This window comes from Tachysurus vachellii, chromosome 2, assembly GCF_030014155.1.
Source record: "Tachysurus vachellii isolate PV-2020 chromosome 2, HZAU_Pvac_v1, whole genome shotgun sequence".
In the NCBI taxonomy this organism is placed as follows: domain Eukaryota; kingdom Metazoa; phylum Chordata; class Actinopteri; order Siluriformes; family Bagridae; genus Tachysurus; species Tachysurus vachellii.
In genome coordinates, this window is record NC_083461.1 from 30,520,993 (window position 1) to 30,536,952 (window position 15,960).

At 38.0% G+C, this 15,960-nt stretch overlaps 1 protein-coding gene across 8 annotated transcripts in view; it reads right to left on the bottom strand.

The window, feature by feature from the left end:
* Window positions 1-15,960, bottom strand: part of nrxn2b (neurexin 2b) — a 539,034-nt gene that overhangs the window by 38,120 nt on the left and 484,954 nt on the right. For all 8 annotated transcript variants that reach the window (XM_060864253.1, XM_060864255.1, XM_060864252.1 and 5 more), the window contains one exon: window positions 458-629. In XM_060864253.1, the coding sequence (XP_060720236.1) occupies window positions 458-629 (172 nt within the window). The remainder of the gene's footprint in view (window positions 1-457; window positions 630-15,960) is intronic.

Genomic DNA, 15,960 nt, shown 5'->3' on the forward strand with positions numbered 1-15,960 from the left:
TTTCTAGTATAAAATCTAACCTAAATTCAACGATCAAAACATTTTGGGAAATTCATTCATAATATACCATTAAATATAGCTTGTAATAAAACTTACAAGCTTAAAAGTATTGTTTCTAAAATAAAAAAGAAATAAAATAAGATGAAAAAGTTTAATGTATTTCTTCTCCGGTTAGTTGATATCATATATACAGTACATGAAGATACAAGCTGTGTACGAATATATGGCACTATAATGATATATGTGATAAGTGGGCGGAGTCAAATGATGAATAGGTGGGGTTTAAAGCCATGTATAAAGATTTATATTTAATTAGAGTGGATTAAGAAGTGAAATAAACATTTTTTGCTTCTCTTTCTAGCGTCTTGCCTTAAACCAGTCTAAATTTATATAATGTTTGTTCATTAAACCAATTTGTTATTGTTGCCTAAACTGATAAAAAGTGCACGTTTCCTACCTGATGGGAAGCGTTCAATGACAGGCTGGTTGTCCACCTGCAGTGTAGCGTTTCCGCCGCTTCTAGTAAAGCGAACCACGTGATATTTGCCGTCGCTCACCACCACTCCGTTCTCCTCGATCGCGATGTCGTCCGTTCCCACGTTGAAGATGACGCCGATCTTTCCTCGCTCCTGAGTCACGGGGAGACACAAAAAGCAGTTTTAAGTTACCTTTAGAGATGGAGTTAGGATGGAGAGAATAAAAGTCTGTGTCCCGTTTGGATAACGTTAAAAATAAATGGCAGCAGAATATTCGGCGTGGTCAAACTTTCCCTATACAGTACTTATTAAAGGTAGAAGAATTTGATATCATGTTTTTACACCAGAACATGTACAAGCAGTATGAAGGGTAGAAACCCCTCTTTCTGTCTTTTCCTTTTTATTTTTGCCATTCTCTCTATTTCATTTCACATTTTTGTTTCCCTCTCTCTCTCTCTCTCTCTCTCTCTCTTCTTGTCTCACTCTCTCTATTCTTGTCTCTCTCTCTTTCTGAATCTCTCTCTCTCTCTCTCTCTCTCTCTCTCTCTCTCTCTCTCTCTCTCTCTCTCTCTCTCTCTCTCTCTCCACATTTCTGTCAACATCTCTTTTTCTACCCCCATTCAGTTTCCTAAATTTTCTATTCCTTTATCTGTCTCTCTTTCATTTTCTCTCCCCTCACTCTCAATGTTCTTTCTTTCTTTCTTTCTTTCTTTCTTTCTTTCTTTCTTTCTTTCTTTCTTTCTTTCTTTCTTTCTTGTTGCTCTCCCTATCAGTCTTTGTGTCTTTATCTATTTCTATATTATCTTTCTCTCTTCTTATCTCACTACAATTCATCAAGCAGTTCGCTTCATTTACAGACATCTTTTTTGTTTTGATCTATCCATCTCTCACTCACTCACTCACTCACTCACTCACTCACTCACTCACTCACTCACTCACTCAATCTCTCTCTCACTCACTCACTCACTCACTCACTCACTCACTCACTCCATCTTGCTATCTCACTCACTCAATCTCTCACTCACTCACTCACTCACTCACTCACTCAGTCTCTCACTCACTCACTCACTCACTCACTCCATCTATATATCTCACTCACTCACTCAGTCACTCAGTCACTCACTCACTCACTCACTCCATCTTGCTATCTCACTCACTCAATCTCTCACTCACTCACTCACTCACTCACTCAGTCTCTCACTCACTCACTCACTCACTCACTCCATCTATATATCTCACTCACTCACTCAGTCACTCACTCACTCAATCACTCCATCTATATATCTCACTCACTCACTCACTCACTCACTCACTCACTCACTCACTCACTCACTCACTCACTCACTCACTCAATCTATCTATCTCACTCACTCACTCACTCACTCACTCACTCACTCACTCCATCTATCTATCTATCTATCTATCTATCTATCTATCTATCTATCTATCTATCTATCTATCTATCTATCTATCTATCTATCTATCTCACTCACTCACTCACTCACTCACCCAATCACCCACTCACTCACAAACTCATTCACTCACTCTCTTTCTTAATATCTCTTCTTGTCTCTCTCTCTCTCTCTCTCTCTCTCTCTCTCTCTCTCTCTCTCTCTCTCTCTCTCTCGCTCTCTCCACATTTCTGTCATTTCTTTTTCTACCCCTTTCTGTTTCCTTCATTTTGTATTTCTTTATCTGTCTCTCTTTTATTATTATTTTTCTTTCTTTCTTTCTTTCTTTCTTTCTTTCTTTCTTTCTTTCTTTCTTTCTTTCTTTCTTTCTTTCTTTCTTTCTTTCTTTCTTTCTTTCTTGTTGCTCACCCTCTCAGTCTTTGTGTCTATATCTATCTCTATATTATCTTTCTCTCTTCTTATCTCACTACAATTCATCAAGCATTTCTTGTATATATGTTTTTTCTTTTCTTTCTTTTTTCTTTTCCTCTTTCTGTCTCCATCTCTTTTTTCTTTGCCCAACTGTTTCTCTCTGTTTTACCATTTCTCACTTGTCACCTCAGGGAGAATATTCATGCCACACTTTTATGTCTTGTTCATACAAATAAAACTGAATTGAAAAGAACTGAATAGAAGATATTGCTGTATTGATTAGTGAAATTTAAACCCAACAGTCCCCTGGAGTAAAGACGTTCAGGCATAGCGTTAATTCGAACTCCAAGCTTCTTGTTATTCTTCTGAAAGCTCTGAATAAATTACTCAACAGTAATGAATATGTCTCTGTGTACTGAAGACAGACTCTTTATATCTATTAGTGTTGACAGCCACCTACTGCTTACACTTCATTATAGCGTCTTCTACTTACTCACATGCTCTCCTTCTCCCCTTCCTCCAATCCCTCTATCTTATCCTCCTCTCACTCACTTCTTTTCACTGAGCTTTTGCTCTTTCTGTCAGCAAAGGTCAAAGCCATTTACCATTTACAGAAAGGGGGAGAGAGAGTGAGTGTGTGTGTGTGTGTGTGTGTGTGTGTGTGTGTGAGAGAGAGAGAGAGAGAGAGAGAGAGAGAGAGAGAGAGAGAGAGAGAGAGAGAGAGAGAAAACAAACACAGACAGACAGTCAGAAGGAGCTGTAGAAATAAAAAGAAGTGGCTAGATAGATGGATTTATAGATGGATATGTAGATAGATAGGTGGATGGATGGATGGATGGATGGATAGATAGATAGATAGATAGATAGATAGATAGATAGATAGATGGATGGATGGATAGATGGATGGATATATATATATATATATATATATATATATATATATATATATATATATATATATATATCCATCTATATATATATATATCCATCTATATCTATCTAGACAGAGAGAGATAGATAGATAGACAGATAGATAGATAGACATAGACAGAGAGAGAGAGATAGAGAAAGAGACATGGGAAAGATGAGAAATACAAATATCAGTTGGCTCCTAATTATCTAAACATATAAAAAAACTTTGCTTTTTCAATTTATTTAGAGAATTATTGCAGGTTACTGATGTGTGATAATGATTTTCATGTGAAAATATCAAAACGTTCAGTTCCTCATAACGCCATAAGATGACAGGCAGAACAAGAGAACTTTCTGTAATCCATCTGTATATCAACAATGTTACCAGTCTTCAGTTTCCAGTCTCTCTCGTCTCTTACTGATATTACTTGGTCCATTTTATGAAATGACCAATATTCATAAACCTTGCCACATCAAGACATTACATTTTATAGTTAAAGTATGGCCTTTAGGCAGTTCATAAATATTCATGAAATAATTCTCAGGGAATGAAAAAGTGGCTAAAGCGATTAAAAAGTTATTTAATTGAGCAAATGGAAGCAGAGCTTGCTGGATAAATTAGTGATGAACCTAATCACTGGGTATTTTATGCGTATTATCCTCCCACATATTGCTTACTATGTGATTTCCTTTACAGTCAAATCTTTATTCTAGTAAATTTTCCAGTAACTAGATAAATATCAATTCTACTACATGATGAATGTTAAAGCTTTAGATAAGGAGTGATATATTGTTTACCGTCAGAGAAAAACTGCAAGCTGTAATGATCTAGAAGTCGAGCTGAGCTTTAGTTAGTTTCGACATTTCCAGCAGTGGAAGTAACACTGTCTTATCTAGAAGCTCAGAAAGCTTTATTGGGTAAGAATAGATGGGTTTGTTGTACAGGAAGCACATCTCTTCCACTCCCAGAAGCACACAAGTCTGGCTCATTACGTTTGCTTTTCCCTTAAGAATTAATCCTACACTGAAAGGAAAACTATCTATAGGGTTGAATGGAAGAGAGAGTGTACGAGACAGAGAAAAAGTGAAGCTGGTGAAATGAAAAGAAAAGAAAAAAAATGAGAAAGAAGAGAAAGATTTACATAATTCTCGTCTGTGTTCTGCAACGTTAATTCCTTTTCTTCATGTTACAGGGATTTAAATCTGCTTACTACAACAACCATGATATTTTAATGCCTGTTTAGCCTCCAATCAACCCCCACGCTCAAACACTACCATTCAAAAATCAGAGACTAACGCTCATTAACGAAGACCAACATTTAAGTGTTCTCAATCAGGCATTTCCTGTTTAGATGCCAGCGTTCCACATCCATCGCCAAATTTCTCAAACAAACATTAACATTCTTCAAAATATCTACAATTCTACAAAAAACATCACCATCTAACGTCGACATCCGCCCAAGACTTCTCAGTATTCAGGAGAAAAACACTCTAACTCTCTCCAACATTCATTAAATACCTGAATTCTGGTTTTGTTTTATATATATATATATATATATATATATATATATATATATATATATATATACATATATTTTTAGAGCTACAGGATATGCAGTTTTCCTTTCAAAGTCAAGTAACAATAAAGGACTGGGTAGAAATATTCAATCGTTTAACTAAAAGCCTACAATTTGTCCAGAGAGTGGTAATGAGGCATTGACGTTAAGCAAAATGTGTTTAATGGGGCGTGAGCAAAACTAACTCAGAAGCACAGAGGAAGTTTTTTTACACATACATTCATTCTGTCCAATGAGGCGTCTCCCTGACAGCTGAGCGACACATTAAAAGGCTTTAAAGTTTAAAGCATTACTAGAACAAAAGTGGTGGGCAGTGGTGGCTCAAGTGATAGAACTTACAAGAAAGTTTTATCTTAAGCAAACAGCTAAACAGCTAGCTAAAAAAAAAAACAGCTAGCTAAATGCTAAAGAACATTCCATCACCAGCCTTGATTCTACAAAGTACCCACATTTGTTGACTACAAGTGGGACTAATTCAAGCATCTGCAAGAGTATCACAGACCTTATTGATGTTGAATACATGGTGTTCCTTTGTTACAACCTAACCAACCTACAACATGCTGGGGCAAAAAAACACACAATGTGATCATGAGGTCTTTCATGAGGTTTATTGCACAATCCAGAACAATGTCTGTCTCTTTTTGACTGACCATAAGTCAAATCTATTTTCTATTTCAGTCAGAAGTGTGTGTGAGAAAGTTAGAGTGTGTGAATGTTGATGTCTGTGTGTGTTCTTGTATGTGGCTCTGTGTGTGTGTGAATTCATCTATTAGAACAAACATCCTTAACTTAATGCTTTATGCTTAATGAACGCTCTACGTCAATATACCTGCGCAAAGAACACATAGGTCTAAATCAAAAACAATGTCATTGTGTGTCTATTCTTAGCTAGAGTCACAGTGGTGACAAATGAATGCTGGTAACCCTGGAGTACAGGCTTGGTGCCCAGTGCGGTCTCTGGGCTCACATTATACCCTAGTTGCCATATGGCTCCATAGAGATAACACACAATTTTTCGTCATCTGAGGTCTCAGAATCCTCTTAATCCTCAGAATACTTTTTCTTACATTTTTGGTTCTTCTGTTATGATGCAAGATGTGTTACAACCCACCCCACCCTTATCAGCCATTGTTTAGTTAGCTGTATTAGCTCAGTGGCTTGAAATTAGCATGGAAATGTAAGAAACCCCAATTTCATCTAATATAAATAAAGGCATCTTTTTCAAAAACCTCCACCATTGCGTAATAATCATATCAATATATATATATCAATATATATATATCAAGACCCTGTTTGGAATCAAGGTCACATTCTCTTTTACTCTCTTCATTAGAAACACCCAACAATGTTGGATTCTTGAATTTGATTGGTTAGAAAGTGTAGATTAATTTTATATAATAACAGCTCTAAGTGAAGTTCTGGTTGTAATTCTGTATTCATTCTTCACTTGGTCATTCTTAAATAAATCAAAATTTACTGTTAATCAGATTTGTTTTCAGTCCCATCGCACCACCCTATCGTTGATTATTTTGCTATAACAGCATTTCCCTCTGGGTTTCATGAGGTACTTATCTCAATTTGTGTTTCAGCTGACCTTTCAGAAAATCACTGTGTAGGAGGAGGTATTTTAAAGATGGTGTGTGTATGTGTGTGTGTGTTTGTGTATGCGCATGTAGAAAAAAGTTGAGATGCTTGGTGATGCAAAAAGGCCCTCAGTTAGACTCATCTTATAAAATGAAGACTTTCTCTGCACATCATTTAAATGCTTACTTAATTAATCCTGAAGGTTTTGTTGTGTTAAGTCAACACACATTAAATCATTACATATTGGGAGACATGCTTCCTGAACAGATCGGAGAGAAGGAGAGAGTTTGTGTAACACTCTCACGAAAGTCTAATCTACATTCTTAACAACGTATCGTGATTTATTACATCTTTGTGTACTTGTATTGCTCACTGTTGGTACTGCTGGAATGCCCCTCCATATCAGACTTTCTGTTACACACACACACACGGTATGAATAACAGAGCCTGCAGGACCTACTTGAAGATAAGCCAGCTGTCAGTGAGGTGTGTGTGTGTGTGTGTGTCTTATTTGTATGGAGCAGTGGTAATCTTCGACAGTCACCTTGGCAAACTTCTAACCATCGTCTCATCCTAATAGCACTTTATCTCTCCCTCTTCGCCTCCCTTTTCTCTCCATTTCACACATCTGTCCATTTCCCTTTGCTGTCCATTCCCTTCTGCTCCTTTTTTCTCTCCCTGTGATCTATTCTCATATACCCAACCACCCACCCCCCAAACAAATTATTTTTTTTATTCGTAGTATTTGTCTACGTGTTTTCACCTCATTGACGAGGACCAGTGAGTCAACCCGAGCATGCTCAGCCTCCTAACTCTCCTCCACACACACACACACACACACACACACACACACACACACAATTTTACAACGCAAATTGTAATAATTAAGTGAGAATTAGTCCATAAATATGGATGTTTGATGCATTTCTTTAGTAATTACTTTTGGAGATTTCAGTCTAATTGACAACTGGCAATAAATTAAACCCCTATTATTTGCTCTTTTCACAGAAACCAATTAAGAAAAATCAACATTCATATCTTTCTTGTCAAATAAATAAAGGCATAGGCCATTTATTTCATTTCACAAAGCACGAAGATGCAATTTACATTTAATTGCTTTTACTATTTATTTTTACTATTTATTTAGTTTATGGCAAACAGAGAAAGACTGAGGAGGAAATGGAAAGGTGATGGACAGGAAAGAAAGAAAGAGAGAGAGAGACAGGCAGGAGGACGGAATTAATGAGGTGGACAGAAAGTCAAAATGTCCTTCAGTGTTTCATCAATGTCTCTGGTCACACACACAAGTTCGAGCCCACACACACACACACACACTCACTTTGTTACAAACAGTTACTGGGAAACAAATGGGAGTACCAGTACTTTTGGATGGATGGATGGATGGATGGATGGATAGCTGCTCCATTTTTTTCATGCCATACCCCATTTATGCCAAACAAGGTCATCTGTCTGTATTTGGCCCACTGCCTCATAACCAGTTGGCTCAGGAAGGGCAAGATGGAGCAAAAGAACAAGTGAGACACATAACGAGATGCTGTTAGTAACGGCGAAGGTGTTTGAATTTTCTTCCCCCAGGAACTGTGCCACACATCTAGCCATGACATCCCACTCAGCGTATGGCAGCTCCTTCACTTTACTTAGCAATTGCTTCCCCTCTCTCTCTCTCTCTCTCTCTCTCTCTCTCTCTCTGTTTACATGCTCTCCTTTTGGTTACTCTGTCCCTATATGCATTGGCTGCTCAGATTTATTTTTAGTTCTTTCATTTGCATAGGGCTGACTTAAAGCTAGCATCCAATTTGCTCTGATACGCGAGGGATTGAGCTATATGACTTGCTTTATGCCCGACGAGCGGCGTGTAAATGACAAACAGAAAGTACAAGTACATGTACATGGATTATCCTGTCTTTATACACAGGACTGTTGAATTCTGAGGAACATGTGAATTAATTAACTTTTTTTTTCCTTTGTATATTTACACATTCATTGTAATACGTCATCGTTTCCGTACAGTAGGGAACGTTGTCTTGCTGCATATGAGTCTCCAGTATCAGAGCTTTGTTACAGTCAGAAGTAAAGCTGTAATTTGACTGTTTCCAAAGTGGAAAAGTTTGAGTTATATACAATTTGGTTTAAGACATTGAATGGAGTTTGTGGTTCATGGAGAGTGTATTGTCTGGTAAATTTTATTAGGATTTAAAGTCTGGAGGAAACAAATGGACTATAGACAGCTCATTTAAGTTTGTGCCTCATCTGCATACACTGTTATTAAGCTGGATAATATTGTGGGTGTGTTCTGGGAACGAGATTTTGGATGAGTTATTCGCCATCATTTCTCAGCAGTATCTGGGCCAGTTGAAGTGTTAAGTGTGGGCCAGCACTGTGCCATTACTCATCTGGTGTCACATATTTTTTCTTAGCACCACTTGGATTGTGTGTAACAGTTGTTCTAGTCTAGCCTGTCATGTTTGTATTTGCTCAATGTGTGTCGAAATGTGACCTGATAATTTGATAATGTGACGGGCTGAAATCTGTGCACTCTCTGTAGACCACAGTAACCAATCAGAGTGCAGTTCTTTTATTCAACCCCACTGTAACCAATTAGAGTGCAGTTCCTTTAATCAATCCCACAGTAACCAATCAGAGTGCAGTTCCTTTATTCAACCCCATTGTAACCAATCAGAGTGCAGTTCCTTTAATCAATCCCACTTTAACCAATCAGAGTGCAGTTCCTTTATTCAACCCCTTTGTAACCAATCAGAGTGCAGTTCCTTTAATCAATCCCATTGTAACCAATCAGAGTGCAGTTCCTTTAATGGACCCCATTGTAACCAATCAGAGTGCAGTCCCTTTAATCAATCCCACTGTAACCAATCAGAGTGCAGTTCCTTTAACCAATCCCACTGTAACCAATCAGGGTGCAGTTCCTTTAACCAATCCCACTGTAAACAAACCATTACCTGATTTAAGTGACTTTCTGTATTCACACCATCACATAACTGACTCAGTGGACAGTTATAATCAATGCAATGGAGTTGTTCAGTACAAAGCAAAATAAAGTCACTATTCCGTGAGTTATAAAGATAATTAGTTAATTAAATTGTCAATTCAGTGTTCTCAAGATTATTGCTGCTGTCACTCATGTACTCGTGTACACATCTACTTCTGTTTGTCACATCATCTGTATCATCGAATTTGTAGTTCCTCGGTTTGAGTCTTTCATGAGAGGAAATGTGTGTGTGAGTGTGTGTGTGTGTGTGTGTGTGTGTGTGTGTGTGTTTTGAAATGGAATAGGCTGAGTGTGAGAGAAGAATGCTGATCACCACAGTGTCTGTGTCTGACCTTCAGAAAAAGCAAGTGTTCCTGCTCTCTCTCTCTCTCTCTCTCTCTCTCTCTCTCTCTCTCTCTCTCTCTCTGTGTCTCTCTGTTCTCCATTTTATTTTCTCCACTATCAATTCTACGCTTGTCAAAGAAATAAAAACAAAGATTTTCTCTCCATGCCTTCTCTCTCTCTCTCTCTCTCTCTCTCTCTCTCTCTCTCTCTCTCTCTCTCTCTCTCTCTAACTCCCTTTCCCTCCTTTAAAAAATACAGCTGTGCAGGTAATATAGATTTCTTTTTGTTTTTCACAGAGACAGGTTTGATGATTTGCAGTTACACCACAGAAACGTGTTAAAAGCAATAACGGATGTTTCACAGTACTGTTTAAAGAATCCTAATTACTGATCATAACGATCGTGATGCATCATCAAATGCTGTGAGGAATTTACTGGAGCCACAACTTTGCATACAACATAGGAATGTTGATTTTTTTTCCAGTCTCAGCATTTAAATTAGCGCCTGTCTGTCGTTTGCCATCAAGCATCAAGGGAACTGTTGTATACGTATTTAATTCTGTATCTGCCTGGATGATTCATAGCCCTCTGATATCAATCAACCCATAATAAATAATAATAATAAAAAAAGGTTATTTTTCATTTACATAAATCTGTAGTACATAAAACGCACCGTGTCCCATCTTTCATTCTTCTGTTCTTTGACCTCCTCTTCTCCATCTGTCTCACTTTCTCTGCCTTTCACTCCGTTCTCTTTCTCCCTCGCACTTCTCAATCCCCTGGTCCCTTTGGCAGGTGGGTTGGGAAAGTGATGTGCTGCACTGTGATCACCTCTCTGTTAATTAAAGCTCCTGATGCCTGAAGCGAGCGTGGGAGGCTCTAATTAGAGTCTAATTATTGAAGCCATTGTAAAGGAAGGTTATATCCATGTGTTTTTAAAGAGACTATAAGTAGAGGTTAAATAACATGACCAATATGTTTGGCATTATTGTACAGCACATCATACTGTACCTCGGATACAGCAGTGTCGCTTTTTCTACCATGGTGTAGTATATTTGCTCCAGTGTACATTATACATGGCTCTCAAATATCCTGTTCAAAGACATTTACTTATCATCTGAGGAAGGAGTCTCCAGTGCGGGTCATAATATTTCGAGAAATAAATCATAACCAATATTAAGAAAAGTATGTGGTAAACTGTGATATTTCAAGAAGTTGTAATGTTTATTATGAAGATTTGAACACAAACGTTGCTCTAATATGTAAGTACATATAAATCCTATTGGTCAAATACATGAACGTCTTCTCAAAGTCTCTGTCTAGGATTTGGAGTTTTTATCAAAAAGGTTATGCCCATTATGAGTGATTTAGTTCCCTTTCTTACTGCTGTGAATATTGCAATATTTCGATTCCTCCCAGACTGCTGAACTAAATTATACATGCATATCTGACCCCATTTACTGACAATTTTCAAAGAGTTTTTCTTTTTATAATGATTTTTATAATGATCTTGCCTCCCTTGCTAGCTTCTCTGATAGAAGTGTGTGTGTGTGTGTGTGTGTATGTGTGAGTGTGTGTGTGTTGGGACATCACGCCATTGGATTTTTGAAAACTAGGAGAACAGATAGGAAAGAAGAAGTGCAAGAAGAGCAACTTTCATGTCTGTAAATTAATTTTATTTCCTAGTTTTCAGTAATTAAGTTCACTTTCAAAAGATTTCATGAAGCCTGGGCACTTTATTCCAACTACTATTTCTAATGAGGTGAGCCACACACAAGGGGAGGCATTTACTATCACTATTACCATAACGATAAGCTTTTGAGAACCCTTGTATTAAGTAGCTTTGTCAGCAAAAAAGGTCCTCCGAATGCCCTTATCGACTAAACGTTTCTCCAAATGAAATATTAAAGGTGGGGTCTCTGTTGTTTGAGAAATGCTTCAGAAAACTGCGTTGGGCCACCAAACAAAACAAAAATAAAACTAAAATGTAGCCAATGAGCAGAAAGGGGCGTGTCTTGTCAATATGGGCGGAGAGAGTGCGCATGTGTGACATTAGCAGAAAGCGGTTTTAACATTGACATGGAGGATAAAAACAAAGAAAGAAAGCAAAGAAAGGCTTACGATAAGGCAAGAAGTAGGACCCGTGTTAATATAGGATCAGCTTTCCAGCGCTGGAGAGAACTGAAGGAGCGGGAAGGTCTGCGATGGGACGCCGATGTTGCTTTTTTCCATCTCGATAGGTGAGTAACGTTGGTTTTGCTTTGTTTCACAGAACTAATATATTCCGTCCTTTGCATGATTATGCTTGTGTGTCATTTTTGCTTGTTTGTTTATCTGCAATCGTAATGTTCTTCCCTTCAGCTATGATAAAGACACATTTCTTTCCATTAGTTGCCTGGGTTATGTTTGTATGTGTATGTGGGACCCATTTGGGTTAGGGGTGTGTTTGTTTTGGTGATTTCAAATGTCAACATTGGCTTTCAAACAACGGAGACCCTACCTTTAATAAGCTTTAAAATTGGTAGCTGGGATGGCAATACTTCATCCAGTTGTAAACATTTCAACATGGCTTTATAAAAGTGTGTGCATCTATGTCATTAATTGGGCTTGAAAACTGTTACTTCAATTTTTTTTTTTTAATTTGATTATTTTTAGTATAATGTTTTGACTTGATGGATGCATTTTCTTTGACTGTATACTTTGCACTTCATCTGCATTCATCATTTTCTCGTTCACATGTTTTCACAGGAGGTGGGAAGCAGCTGACAGGAAACGTGGTGCACTCACATCCTGGATTTCATGGAGACACTGATACTTCCAGCTCCGGCAACCTGTCTGTCTATGTTGCCTCATTAATCAGTTTATAAAAATGAGGTTGTCTAATGTTGTGTTGTGAAGCACTTACTAAGTAACAGACACTGGGACATAATGCAATGCACTTTCCCGAATAATTACAATTATATTGAATAATTATGACCATAAATGGTAATAAGGATAAATTTAGCTGAGAGCAGCGATTAAGGGTCCAAGCACTGTTTGACTTTACCTCTTGGTGATGGAGGAAGACCAGAAACTGTTGAAACCATGAGGGCTTGTTCAGAGTGATGCTGGCACTGGATCACTCCAGGGACAACTAAAGACTGTTTATGTTCTGTATAATATGTCAAGCATGAAATAAGGTTATAGCTGACCTGTGCTGGCGGCAGCATTGGTGGGCTCAGGGGCGGGCTCAGCTCACCCAAATTTGGGTCTTGCAGCCTACACCTTTTGGAAAATGATTTGTCCGTTGGAAAGATGCATGCATTCATTTACGGCCATGTGCAAAGGCAAAAGAGGAAACCATTGACTGTATGCTATTATGTCTGTATGCTGTATTGTATGCCTGTTATGTCAATAGCATCCTTTGTGTAGTTAAATTTGTGTGTGTGAGCAAATTGGTTATGGGGAGAACTGAATTAACTGGCCCTGTATCTGACTCAGTGATATTTCTTTGAGAGTTCATTATGTTTGACTGTTTAACATTATATCATAGTGCTAGCAACAGGTAGTACTGTGTCATGTAAATTTTGCTGAAACTACAGATAATATTTTGCAATGCTTGGCTAGGAAAAAAGTTCATGAACAGTGCAGCAACTTCAAAGAGGAGTATTACAAAAACAATAACATTAAAATGAATGCACTGATACAAAACCTCAATTTGCTTGCAAGCAGAAATCCTGTCCTGGCTGCTATTGAAAATAAACCAAAAACTTTCGGCCAGTCAGAAAGTTGAATCTTATATTCTTATATTGTATTGAATGTCTGCTTGAAAGAGACACGTGCGATGCATGCTGCCTTGCTTCAACATGAGAGGAGCGAAGAGCGCAGGCTACAACTATAAAGAACAGAAGATGAATATATAAATGAATGAGTGCGCAGTGATTAGTGCCGATTATAGGCTTAGAGAAACCGAGCAGATCCGTGAATGACTGCAAATTCCATTAAATCAAAATGAAAGTCTCTTTTATTCTCACCATGCCTGAGCCCAGTGGGAGCCATTCTGGATCTGTTATTTCTCAATAAAATACGGATACAGTGAGGGTCTTTAAAGCTTGCAGAGAAGACGAGAGAAATTATCTCTAATTGCCCGTCAAAACCTGCTACTTACATTGTATCCAAAAAGCTCCTTTCTTCTAGAAGATCATTCTTATAAATTTTACTTGTTCATATAGCTACATAACACCAACAGAAGCTGCTAATGACATAAGTGATAGAAAGAAATATACAATTATATTTGGCTTCAAAAACTGTTTTTGTATAATTATACAGTTGTCTTGTATTTTATCCTCGAGCCGGGCGCGCGTAAGCAGCACAGGATTACGGCGTGCACTTTCTTGATGTGTTTGTGTTGTACACTTATCCTTGTCTTGTCTCCACCCGTGTCCTGTTTTAAGTTGCCTGTTTCAAGTTTGCCCTTTATTTGGGGTAAGGCCTATTTTTTTTTTTTTTTTTTTTTTGTCAATCCATTTGGTCCATTATTTTCACGTCTCCCATGTTGGATCTTGTTCTGTAACATAGGTTTTGGACTTTCTAGGGTCAGTTTTGATTGCCTTTTGAATTTGCACTTAATGAAATATTAAATTTTACAGCATGCTGAAGCACCAGACCTATTGTTAGATAGCATTTTGCTAAACTGTGAAAGAAAGGTATGTCTGAATTTTAAATGTGTCCATGTCGGTGTGTCAAATGGTTCTTTACTTCCTACAGTATCTAGCTTCCTTTGATTGTAATCTTGACCCAAGCCAATAGGACTACGTGTCCCAGCTGACAACCAATAATGAAAAAGCAACAGACGGACTTCACTTTATTTCATCTTGATCACTCTATACTGTTGTTTTTCTAGTTTAAAGCAGGAAGGCTCTGTGCGTAAAAATCCAACGGATATCACTAAATTCAAAGAAAAAAAGTATGGCGACTTTATACAGAGTCCAAAGGGTTGCTTCACAACTCAACATCTAAAAGGCAAAAACTAAAACATAGTACAATATAAGACAGAACATGATAGTGGAAAGTAACACACAGGCATGCATTACCCACTACAGATCTCTCTTAATTTCTCTCTCTCTCTCTCTCTCTCTCTCTCTCTCTCTCTCTCTCTCTCTCTCAGCACATCTACCTCAAACCCTTTTTGCTTCTCTCTGCATCTGTTCCTTCTTTTTTCTTTCTCTCTTATAGAAAGAAATCTGAGCACTCAGCATTTAACTGCATGGCTGTCACATTTCACAAGTGCAACAGTCAATCAAAAGACAAGAGTACAAACACATAACCACAGAGAGAATTACAGAGTATGAGAGTTGGATACATTTAGAAAAGACAGCCTGAAGCACACAAACACATTTGAGTAGCAAATATTGGACTCAGATTTGTTAACTATAGCCTAGCAGGATATGGGTCAGAAAGCTTACTTCTGACTTGCTGCAATGTTCAGTTACAGTCCAATGTTTTTGTAAACATTTGTCTTTTTGCGTTGCTTGACAGTTTAGACGTTAAGCGGACTGAACAGCAATGGGTGAAATACACGCCCTATATATGTAGCCTTAGTTCTATCTTACTACTGTGTAGCTGTTACCATGACAACCAGCTCACCTGGTTGAAAGATTTTGAAACACACACATAGTCAGAAAGAGAGAGAGAGAGAGAGAGAGAGAGAGAGAGAGAGAGAGAGAGAGAGAGAGAGAGAGAACGATAGAGTCATTCAAAGATGCGGTTTAAGGATGGCTTGCCATTTGGGACCGAGCCTCAGCATTATTATTAGGCAAGTTCAGGTACTTCAGGAGAATTGAGGTCTGTTAAGTAATAAGTCACATTATTTAGTAAAATTATTACAGTTTGTATCAAAATATTCTCTTCTCTCCGACAGGACTTGCTTTCAACAACAAACTCTCACACCTCAACTTTACCCAAATCTAGAGTAACATTTAGACAGAGAGACCCTTCCTGTTACACAGAGAACTGATGAACACTAAACCTTCACCAGATACTCTTCTGTTGAACATTTAGTCTATTGTGGTGTTGTGGGTAGAGCCACAGATATGGTGGTGTGTAGGGGTGGAGTCTTGGAAACTTTATTGGCTCTCGTTGAGCCATTAATTGGGACAAAAGTACAATAAGCAACAATGCCACCCGTCCTGCAGTGGTGGAGTAATTCGTCTTGTGGGTTCTTTTGTGTGATGCCCCTGGGTTGAGTCTGGGTATCTC